At 36.6% G+C, this 12109-nt stretch overlaps 1 protein-coding gene across 7 annotated transcripts in view; it reads left to right on the top strand.

The window, feature by feature from the left end:
• The window catches only part of DMXL2 (Dmx like 2), a 141726-nt gene that overhangs the window by 80409 nt on the left and 49208 nt on the right, over positions 1-12109 (top strand). For all 7 annotated transcript variants that reach the window (XM_073877007.1, XM_025883765.2, XM_073877006.1 and 4 more), the window contains 3 exons: positions 3079-3168; positions 5526-5643; positions 10572-10691. In XM_073877007.1, coding sequence (XP_073733108.1) covers positions 3079-3168; positions 5526-5643; positions 10572-10691 — 328 coding nt within the window. The remainder of the gene's footprint in view (positions 1-3078; positions 3169-5525; positions 5644-10571; positions 10692-12109) is intronic.

The raw sequence follows: 12109 nt of genomic DNA, 5'->3' as shown, positions 1-12109 counted from the left end.
ACAGCCACAAAATCTCGTTTGTCATGTAAAGTAACATAACATATTCACAGGCCCTGGGAATTAGGATGAGGACATTTTTGGGGGGCCATTATTCTGACTACAAAGCATACTAATTTCACATTCAAAATGGAGGTATGAAAAATTAACTGAAGTGCTTTAGATTTTGAATTTTTAGCTGGAGAAGAATTACATGGATAATCTTGTTTAGAAAAGGCAGCCACTGACCTGGCTCTTAAATATTTTGACAATCATCTGAAATCGTTTTAAGTGTCATGCGATGTCCATAATTTGTAATAGAAAATCAACATTGTATTTGGATCTTCTAAAACTGATTCACAAATTTTGTTTAGTGCAGTCTTATGCAAATTTGGAAGTGAACTTCAGAACTTTAAAAAAACAATATACCAGTCACAATGTTGTCCTGCAAAAGAAGTTTCAGTAAGCTGAAGTTAATTAAAAATTATTTAAGGGGCGCCTGGGTGGCTCAGTCAGTTAAGCGTCCGACTCTTGATTTTGGCTCAGGTCATGATCTCAGTAATGAGATCGAGTCCTGCATCCACACGGGGCATGGAACATGCTTAAGATTTTTCTCTCTCCTTCTCCCTCTTCCCTTCCCCCAACTCCCTCTCTAAAAATAATAATTAAAATATTACTTAAGATTTTCACTCAGGAGACTCAAACAGGGGAGTTGTCTATATTGAAAACAAGCAAAAAATAGATTTTAAAAATATTGATAAGTTTGCTTCCATTAAAGCTGGGAAAGTAAAATAATTTATTTTGGTTTTAATGTGAGTTTTAATACACTTTCTTTTCAGTTTTTCAATAATTTTCAACCACTTTAATGTTCTGGAAAAATATTAATCATTAAAAAATACATAAAAACATACCTGTGAAGTTTTGCTTTTGTCTCAGGCTCTAATATGGCTCATCAAAACATTTTTCTTTTTAGTTTTTAAGTTTAATTAAATAATTTCTACACCCAGTGTGGGGCTTGAACTCACAACCCCAAGATCAAGAGTCACAGGCTCTTCTGACTGAGCAGCCAGGTACCCCATGACACTATTGAATCCTGCATTTAAAATTTTGATATTTTGTTCATCATGAAATTTTTTGCATTAATTCTGATTTTAAGAAATACTGCATTGGGGAACCTGGATGGTTCAGTTGGTTAAATGTCTGACTCATAATTTCAACTCAGGTCAGGATCTCATGGGTCATGAGGTCAAGCCCTGCCTGGGGCTCTGTGCTCAGCCGGGAGTCTGCTTGAGGTTCTCTCTCTCCCTCTCCCTCTGTCCCTCCCCTTGTGCACGCATGTGCTCTCTCTAATAAATACATCTTTTTATTTGAGAGAGAGAGAGCACATGCGTGCAGTGGGGAGGGGCAGAGGGAGAGGGAGAAGCGGACTCCCCACTGAGCAGGGACCCTGATGTGGGGTTCGATCATGGGATCATGACCTGAGCTGAAGGCAGACACTTAACTGACTGAGCCACCCAGGTGCCCCAATAAATAAATCTTTTAAAAAAAATACTGCATTAAGATATTATTTATCTTGATTATTGAGTTTTTGGCCCCCCCCCCTTAAATTTGCACCCAAGGTGAGTGCTTTATTCACTTTACCCTAATTCTGGCCTTATCTTCTGCTGTAAAATGGGTTCTTTTGTTGGAGGTAAAGTTGAGTAGGATCCTGTAGTGTTGAATAAGGCATTTGGTAAGGCCTTAGTCACAGGGCTAGCAGCAGAGTTGTGGGCAGGGAAGGCAATTCCTTACCTGGAATGGGTATCCCTGCAAGGGGATTGCAACCTTGGTTGCATGTCAGAAACACCTGAAGAGTTTGTAAAATGCCTGTGATCAGATTGTACTCTAGACCAAGAAATCAGTCTCTGCAAGTGGGACCTAAGTAGCAATGATTGTTAAAGCTCCTCAGGTGATTCAGTGTGCCACCAAGCTGAGAACCATTGATCTACATCAGTACTTATTAAACTTTAGTATGTACACGAATCATGTAGAGATTGTGGTAAAATGCAGATGTATTAGCTTCAGGGCCTGAAAGTTGCATTTATAAAAAGCTTCCTGATGCTGCTATTGTTGCTGGTTCATTGACCACACTTGAGTAGGAAGGATTCATGGTCCAGTGTTTTAACCTCACCCTCTCTAGGACAAAGTTGCATCCAGATTTCAGTTAACAAACCCAGGAGACACTACTTCCAGGTGTCTGAGCTAACACTTTAAATCCTGAATCTTGGGTGAATGTACTCATAACAATAAATTCAGCCATACCCAGCCACATATTTTGTCCTCCTTGGTCTAATAACCCTTGAATCTGTTCCTAGCCCATGTCTTTGGAATGTTGCTGATACAAATTGGAATGATGCTACAACCCCAGTGTATGTGCTGTTTTTCCAGGGGCAATCTTGTATTTATATCCCTAGGCTGAGCTGGGATCTAAGCCCTCTTAGCAGCCTGGAGGTGGTAAGAAGTAATGGTGGTGATGCTGAGGAGAATGGGCATTTCCTTGTGAAGTAACTGCTTCAAGTGAAGCTACTGAAAGGTTTTTATGCAAGGGAAGCCTGATTGGAAGGAGGGAGAAGGACTGCTTTTTTCAGCAGAAAGGGTTGGGAGTTTGGGTGTCCAAAGTTAAACTTCCCATGTTAGTTTAAACATCCTCATCTCAGGTTACCGAGTCTCACTTCCTTTCAACGATTGCCCGTACCTTCTCACTGGCAGGGTCGTACTTCTACGTGGCATTGCAGATCTGCAAACCGTACGTGTGGGCATGGGGCCACATCCTCAGCCAGGTCTGTCGTGGAGCTGTAAGATTGCAAAATGAAGACATGTTGAAAGAACCAGATGCCTTGAGGTTCTACACTGTTAAGCTAGACACTATAGAGTTTTCTACCTGCTTAGTTAATTTTAAAAATGAGAATAAGAGTGAGTACAGATATTTGAAATAATTCTTGGAATGAATGAATCACCATTGCTAATCATTGAATATTTAGAGGGGCCTTGAATGTCTGAGATGCTACTGACAGTAGATTCATACATTGTTGATGATTCACATTTTCTGTTTTTTATTTGCAGAAACTTATTGGAGAAGTGTTTAATATTGTGAGCCAACAGTCTACTGCTCGACCTGGCTGCATTATTGAACTCGATGCAATAACCAACCAAGTAAAAACATGCTTGTGAATTGGGGGTATTAATATACTTTATTCCACAGTGCTTTATGTGCATATACTTCATGGCCAGAATAACTCTCTTGTTTGAGAATACTAAATACAGCCAGCTTCTCTTGATTTCCACAGTGAAAATCTAATGATTTAGGGGTTATTCTCCAGCTGATTATTCTGCATATCTGTAGCCTTATTTCCTGTTCAAAGGTCATTCGATTCAGTCAGGGAAACCATGAAGGAAAATACAGTACAGCTGCATAGGGGCTTGGTTTCTGGTTTCTCTTTTTATATTATTCCTCATTTTAACTCAGTTGATAGTTCAGCTTTAGAGTGTTTGCCTTGTTAGTCTGAATATTAGATATTTTTATGATATCCATTAAATGCAGATGAAAGTAGGATCAAAGTATACATTTACTTTCTAATCATAGGTCTTTTGTATAGTCATGTTCTTCCCTGGCAACTACCCAGGGAAGAGGGAGAACTCTTCTCCCTACAGTGAGTTTGTAAATCCCTTTCTAGTCCTCAAGATATTTGTTTCTTCAGGATCATATTGATGGACTAAGGGATAGAACTAATGTATTCATTCCAAATAGGAAAAAAAGATTCTTTTGGTGAGGAAGTTACCAATATTTTCAAACAAGGAAATGAAGAAAGAGCTAACCGTATTTAAAAACAAATATAGTTGTATTTTTTTTTCCCATTGTGCCTGGTACATTCTGTTGGGGAAAATGTAATAATTTCCACCAATGTAGCAAAGTTACCATGTCAGCTCCTGGCAACAGGAATGTGGCTGCCAAACTCAAATTACTAATGCCTCCAAGGAATCTGTGATTTCACAGATTTGGGATTTCCTTATTCTCCTCCATAGGGATATGGCAGAAGAGTGGATTGTCTTCATTCCCATAAAGGTCTTCATTTTTAATGGGCTGGGTGTTAAATTCATCTCCCACTTTAGCTCCTTCTCTTCACCATGGGATGTTAACAGGGGTCACTCTTACTTGGCATTATGCTTTTTACTTCATACCTGTTCAAGATTTGTTTCTCCCTCTAGTTGTGACTGTCTTTAACACAAGGGCTGGTAAACTGCAAGCACTGATAAATAGCTAAAAGTCATTCTAGGTTTGTGCCCAGTGTGCTGTATGATTTCTGTATCCATGAAGACCTCACCCTTCCCTTTTCATTTATTTTTTTCCCCTGGGGAGGCGACCTTTTTCTCTATATGTGAAGAGATTTTTGTTTTCTATCTGGAGAGACATACCATATAACTTTCATAAAAATTTTGTGGGTCAACCTAATACTATAGTCCTTTCATTTCTGTGTAGTTTGTCAGGAGGTTAGTCTCCTTTATTCCGTAAGATTTAGCCCACCCATCCATGGTTCCCTTCCTTGAGATCTGTGGGGCAGCCATCTAATTATCTTGACACACTTCCATCATAAGATTTTGTTTGGATTTAGTTTGGATTTCCTTGAATTTCAGCTCCCTTTTGTGATTTTTTTTTAAAGATTTTTTTTATTTGACAGAGAGAGACACAGCGAGAGAGGGAACACAAGCAGGGGGAGTGGGAGAGGGAGAAGCAGGCTTCCCGCCGAGCAGGGAGCCCGATGCGGGGCTCAATCCCAGGACCCTGGGATCATGACCTGAGCCAAAGGCAGACGCTTAACGACTGAGCCACCGAGGCGCCCCCCCTTTTGTGATTTTAATAAGTGGCCATTTGTGGCCATATTTTTACTCTTTTTCTCTGTGTTGTTCAAAAACGTGCTCATGTAGCATAGCTGACCGTGATGCCTCATCCATCCTTTTAGAAAGCCTAGCTACTTACGTGTAAATACATTAATCCAGGGATGTGTCACTGGATACTGGCTGTCATAGGGCCCCACATAATTCCCACTAGACAGACTGGGAATACTTTGAGGATGTTTCTGGTTTTCCTATTTTTGGTTCCCAAGTGGAATTAGAAAAACTAAGGGAATCCTGTACTAGTTGCCTTATTACATAGTCAGCATAGCCTTCTCCAGTAAGTCATGTGACCTAATATTTTTGAGCTCAGAGTGGTGTAGATCACGTGTGTGTGTGTGTGTATATGTGTGTATGTGTGTTTTGAGAAGCAGATCTGTTGATTTGTTTTTGTTAGAGCTCTTCAATTCTGCTATTGGCGATAGCATCTTTGAAAGCAATTTTTCTCTGCCCAGGTGATTCTAATGATTTTATTTTCTGTTGCTTTTTCCTTTCTAATTTGTCAGTTGATGAAGAATAGAAATTTAGATTTATTTCTTCTACATTAGTGTTCTTGGGGAGTTGGTGGGTGGAAGATAGGGAATTTCAAAGATAAAACTTTTTTTTTTTCATATTTTTAGTGTGGCTCAAATACACAGTTGCTTCATGTGTTTCAAGAAGACTTCATTATAGGATACAAACCACATAAGGAAGATATGGAGAAAAAGGAAACAGAAATATTTTTTCAGCCATCACAAGGTACTTTTAAGAAGTAGTCTTGAGTTTGACACCTTAATCTTAAAAAAAAAAATCTCCAAATTTTTATTGAGTATAGATCTTTATATCAAAAGTCGTCACTCTCATAATTTTTAGCAAATAACACCAGTTCTGTAAAAATTGCTTGTTTGTATGTGAAGAAGGCATGTGGGTGAAAATTACATTTTTTGAAAGACAGTTTCACCAATGGCATAGACTTTTGCCAAGAAAATGTTACTTATGAATCCTAGTTTAATTGTTTTAAAAAGTAATTTTAATTGTTCAATTCTGTAATTAAATTACTTCGATTGGTAGTAAGTTCCCTGTGGTATCTCAAGCAAACCAGTTAACTTTAGTGTAAATTTTTAAAAGTCCCCAGTACATTGCTGAAGACCATTGATGAATATATAAGACATTGTTTTGTATGGTATATCAGGAACCTCAGGTACACTGTGAATTAAAGGTACCATCTAACGGTGTTCCCCTCTGATATGTAGTATTTGTTTTTTGTATGTGAAAGAAAGTAGTTCTCCATAAGAGCCTTCAAGAATAGACCCCATATGATGTTTAAACTTTATTATTTAGCTTAAAATGTTCCCTTTAAAAGTTCTAACTTTGTAATTATAAAACAGTCATATTCTATTTGAATGTAGAACATATGTGAACATAGAACAAATAGAATATTTTCTATTTGAAAGAAGGAAAGACATGTTCTACTTTAAGAATTCATTTTATGTGATGAACATTTTTTTAGTTTACAAAAGGTTTCCAGATACTTTATCTAATTTGGTTATAGATCATAAGTATCTAAATGGACATAATTATTTTTTTTGATGTAGCCTGTATCACAGAATTATATAGACACTTATGAACAGTATTTGTACCAAATTTATATAGGTGATTGCCTTTTCTTTAGTGAAAAATAAGAAGGAATTCTCTGACATGTCTTCATCACTCACTAGTAATTTTTTCCTTTCATGCATCTTCTTACATTAATACTTTTCTTCTTAATAAGTTGTACAGTTGTCACATGGTTTTATTTTACTATCAGTAGGGTATAACAGGACTGCTTTATAGATTTAAAATGTGCTTTTCCATAATATTTCACCTTTATCTGGGTTGAACTTTTTTATATACTTTCCCACAAACCTAGGTACTGTTTATCATTCTACCTCTAAGAAGAAATTCATACCAACCTACTAGAAACAATGCTTATGGAAATTCAGTATTTTATTATATTTTTAATTGAAAGACTTATATTTAAGAATATTTTTTTATTTCCCTTTTTTGATATTTCTTTATGTCATTGCAAAATTAGGCCAAAAGATTTCCTAATGTCTTTCTTGGTTTTCCTTTAGATTTTGTGCAGTTTCTTTGATATTCATCTTGATTTTATAGCTATTTTCTTAAAGGACTTGATAGGCATACGTTCTTTCTTCCCTGCCCCTGCCTTATTTTGTACTTTCTAAGTTTTAATTAAAAATTAATTTCTCTTTTAATTTATTTTAAGTAGGCTCCATGCCCAACATGGGGCCTGAACTCATGACCTTGAGGTCAAGAGTCCCAAGGTCTACTAGGCACTCCTCTAATTTCTCTTTTAATTAAGAAAAATGCCAATTGTGGACAAAAGAGTGCATAGTTTAAAGATTTTAAGGTTTTGTTTCACTTGCTTTATCTATCCTATTTTCCTTTTATCCTAAAAAGTTTTTTTGAAAAAAAATTATTTATTTTAGAGAGTGAGCAAGAGTGGGGAGGGGCAGAGGAAGAGAGAAAACCCTGAAGCACACTCCCTGCTGAGTGCAGAACCTGATGTGGGGCTCAGTCCCACGACCCCAAGACCATGACCTGAGCCAAAATCAAGAGTCAGCCGCTTAACCAAGTGAGCCACCCAGGCGCCCCTTCCTGAAATATTTTAAAACAAACCCAGCCATCACGTTTAACTCCTGTGTACTTCCACATACATTTCTAAAAATGACTTTCTTAAATGAGTGCTATTATCACATTGATAAATAACAAAATTCCTCAGAATTATGTAATAACTAGTCCATATTTACTTTATTCAGTTGTCTCAAAAATGTCAAAAGTTATTTGGTTTTCATTTGTTTGGATCCATATCCAAATGAAATCTATACGTTGTATTTCATTGTTTAAGGGTCTTTTAATCTAAAGTGACTCCCACTTTTTATTCTCTCATCATGCCACTTACTTGTTTTAGAGAAAATTATTTTGTAAGAATTTCCCTAACTAGTTACTTAGGGTGTTATTCAAACTTTCTCCTATCAGGAGATTACCTATGTAGATTTTATTAGATCCAGGTTCAACTTCCTAGGTGATGCTGTGTCCTTCCTAGAAGGACATAAGAAAGAACATCACTTAGGATGTCTCATTTTTAGTGATGCTAAGATGCAGAAGATTCAGGTGGTGGTTCCAATGTAATGTTTGCTGCAATCTACTATACCACGGTTTCTTCAAATAATGTTGTTTTTGAACCCATTATTACATCAAAGATTGCAAAATTATAATTTCCTAACTTTATCAGTTCTCATTTATTTATTAGCTGGAAAGTATTTGTAAAGAAAAGCTTTCCCTTATCAACTAGAGCTATTTGGTTACTTTGAAATAGAGTTATTTTTAGGAAAGGCAGGGTAAGTATTTAGTTCCTTCCCTTTAATTAGCAATTTCAGAGGAGGGAGTTTGTGCCCAAGTTATCACCAGGGATTACTGATGAATATGTTATTGTTGTTGTTTAGCTTTCTTTTTCTTTTGAGTATCATTATGAATCCATTTTTTAGAAACTCTTTATAGAAAAATAATATAGATACAAAGAGGTACTCATCACTCATGATTTTTATATACTTAGCATATTTCAGTCAGTTTTCAGTCATTATTCTTTTTAATGCTCACATGGTCCTATATTAGGCTAGTGAGGACCCTTTCAAGTTGGTCCTGAGTCCTTTTGACACAGCCTTATTATTCTTACTATTTTACTTTCTTTCGGGTACCATAAGTTATCCTAGGCTCATGTTGTAGATACCCTTTGCAAGAATGGAGTCATCACTCCAGACTGTTCTTTTTAATGGGGTGTGGTATTTGAAGACCACAATTAGAGCTCTAGCCGTGCTCATTGCCAAGGAGTTGTCATTATGGGTTTTCATTTTTAAAGAAAGTTTTTGCTCAGTATCACTCATCAGGGAAATTAAAATTGAAACCATAATGAGATATCACCTCACATATGTCAAAATAGCTAAAATAAAAAACATGAGAAATAACAAGTGTTGGCGAGGATGTGGAGAAAAAGAAATCCCCATGCATTGTTGATGGGAATGTAAACTGGCACAGCCACTGTGGAAAACAGTATGAAGTTTCCTCAAAAATTTAAAAACAGAACAACCCTATGATGTAGTAATTGTACTACTTGGTATTTTTACCTAAAGACTATACAAACACTAATTTGAAAAGATATATGCACCCCTGTGCTTATTGCAGCATTATTTACAATAGCCAAGATATGGAAGCAGCCCAAGTGTCCATCGACAGATGAATGGATAAAGGTGATGTGGTATATGTACACAATGGAATATTATGCAGCCATAAAAAGAATGAAATCTTGTCATTTGTAGCAACATGGATGGAGCTAGAGGTATAATGAGAAGTGAAATAAGCCAGTGAGAGAAAGACAAATACCGTGTGATTTCATTTATATGTGGAATTTAAGAAAAAAACAATTGAACAAAGGGAAAAAAAGAGGCAAACGAAAAAACTAACTCCTAACTATAGAAAATAGATGGTTACCAGAGGGGAGGTGGGCGGAGGGAGGGGTGACATAGATGAAGGGGATTAGGAGCACACTTGTCAGGATGAGCACTGAGTAATGTATGGAATTGTTGAATCACTATATTGTACACCTGGAACTAGTAGAACACTTACATTAACTCTACTAGAATTAAAATAAAAGGAAAATAAAAAATACAAAGTTTTTGTTTTGTGTAGATTTTATTTTCATATGTGAAAAATACAATTGTGGGGCGCCTGGGTGGCTCAGTCGGTTAAGCGTCTGCCTTCGGCTCAGGTCGTGATCCCAGGGTCCTGGGATCGAGCCCCGCATCGGGCTCCCTGCTCGGCGGGAAGCCTGCTTCTCCCTCTTCCTCTGCTGCTCCCCCTGCTTGTGTTCCCTCCCTCGCTGTCTCTCTCTCTCTCTGTCAATTAAATAAATAAATAAAATCTTTAAAAAAAAAAAAAAAGAAAAATACAATTGTCAGCAGGGAAAATTATATCCACAATGTCTTTTGATAAAAGAAATGCATAAAGTTTCTAACAAGTTTCTTCTATACCACCACTACTGCCCTTCCCCCATGACTTTTAAATTAAAAAAAAAAAGCGCTATTTTCATATAAGAAGGAGGATAAATGTTAGTTTGGTTTTCCAAGTGAGGAGTTAGTGTCCCTGTTCCTGTGAGGAGCATCTGGTGAAGCTGAGTGTGCTCTTGCACACTTCCTCTTTTGCTCTGTCTCTCCCTTCCTCTTCCTCTTCCTCTTTGTTTCTCTTCCTTCTCTTCCTTCTGTTTCTTCTTGTCCTTCCTTTCCTTTTTCTCTTATGTGCCCTCTCTGTTTTCATATTTTTATGAGCCCCTGGTTTTTTATATAGTCAATGTGTTTTAATAAATTGTATTCATTTTTATTCTTTGACACTCAGATTGTCCCATCTTTGACCAATAGGTATAACTTCATGTTGGCTTTTGTGTACTTTGGACATAGTCCCATTAGTCTTTGATAGCTACCTAACTTTTGGCACAAAAATTACATAAAATTCCTAAATATCTATTTTGCCCTCTTTCTCCCAACTTGTATACATATCAAGAGAAGTTTTTTAAAATGTCTTTCTTTTAACCCAGTAGAACTATAACTTAAATATACTTTTCTTTTGAACAATAGGATATCGTCCACCACCATTTTCAGAAAAGTTCTTTCTAGTAGTAATTGAAAAGGACAGCAATAATAACTCTATTCTCCATATGTGGCACCTTCATCTTAAGTCTGTACAAGCATGCTTAGGTAAGTAATTATTTTACGCAGACATGATGTGAAATAAATTCAGTTTACTGAGTATGTTTTAGGTTGGTTAATTCTTTAAAATGAAGATCCAGTGAACTATAAATTGAGTTGCTGGATTGAAGAATGGATATGCCAAGCTTTTAATTATAAGATCATAAATAATTGATGAAGCTGACTAATCTAAAACCAAACCAGTCTGTGGGCACATTAGACATATTTTTTAAAAGTTTGATCAATTTATTTTTTCAGTTAATATTTATTTAATGCTTATTATGACTCTGTTCTAGACACTATGTCTCTATAAATTTGTTTTGCCTGTAAAATTAATATTGTACTTTTCTGTGGATTAATACACACTTTCATCTGACATAATGTACTTAGCTTTAGAATCACTACATCGACATGCATGGATCTAGAGGGTATTATGCTAAGTGAAATAAGTCAGTCAGAGAAAGACAATTGTCATATGGTTTCACTCATGTGGAATATAAGAGATAATGCAGAGGATCATAGGGGAAGGGAGGGAAAACTGAATGGGAAGAAATCAGAGAGGAAGACAAACCATGAGAGACTCTTGATTCTGGGGAACAAACTGAGGTTTGTGGAAAGGGAGGTGGGTGGGGGGATGGGGTAATTTGGTGATGGGCATTAGGGCACGTGATGTGATGAGCACTGGGTGTTATACACAACTAATGAATCATTGAACACTACACCAAAAACTAATGATGTACTATATGTTGGCTAATTGAATTAAAAAAAAAAATCACTGGGGCACCTGGGTGGCTCAGTCATTAAGCGTCTGCCTTCGGCTCAGGTCATGATCCCAGAGTCCTGGGATCAAGCCCCACATCAGGCTCCTTGCTCAGAGAGAAGCCTGCTTCTCCCTCTCCCACTCCCCCTGCTTGTATTCCCTCTCTCGCTGTGTCCCTCTCTGTCAAATTAATAAAATCTTTTTAAAAAAAAAAAAAGAATCACTAAGAGAAGCAGATTTGCTATTTATAAAAATACGATTGAGCATCTGAAGCTCATACATAAGTCATCTGTTTTTGTAGAATATTAAGAAATCCCAACAGTGATAAGTTATATTAGCCCTGCTTTTGCTGTACACATTCATATTGATTTCTTAGCGAATTAGAAAATCTGTAGTATGAAGCAAAGATGTTGATCATGGATCCTTCTTTTTAGAACAAACTTTTACTTTCTGAGAGATAATTATTAAAATGAACTGCACAGACAGCCGTATGAAACTGAATCTGCTTTAAACTGGTTAACTCAAAATCTTTTAAAAGATTCTATTTTTTCTGGTGGTTATATAATTCTGATTTTATACACATTAAACATTTAATACAGTCAACTAATATTTGTTGTTCCCCTTGTAATTCACAGTATCACATAACCTTATAAATGGTTCTAACTGG

This window comes from Callorhinus ursinus, unplaced genomic scaffold (genome assembly GCF_003265705.2).
Source record: "Callorhinus ursinus isolate GAN/ISIS: 27379988/994484 unplaced genomic scaffold, GSC_fseal_2.0 scaffold25, whole genome shotgun sequence".
Classification (NCBI taxonomy): Eukaryota; Metazoa; Chordata; class Mammalia; order Carnivora; family Otariidae; genus Callorhinus; species Callorhinus ursinus.
Note: the sequence above shows the minus strand (reverse complement) of the source record. Positions and strands in the feature narration are given on the sequence as shown.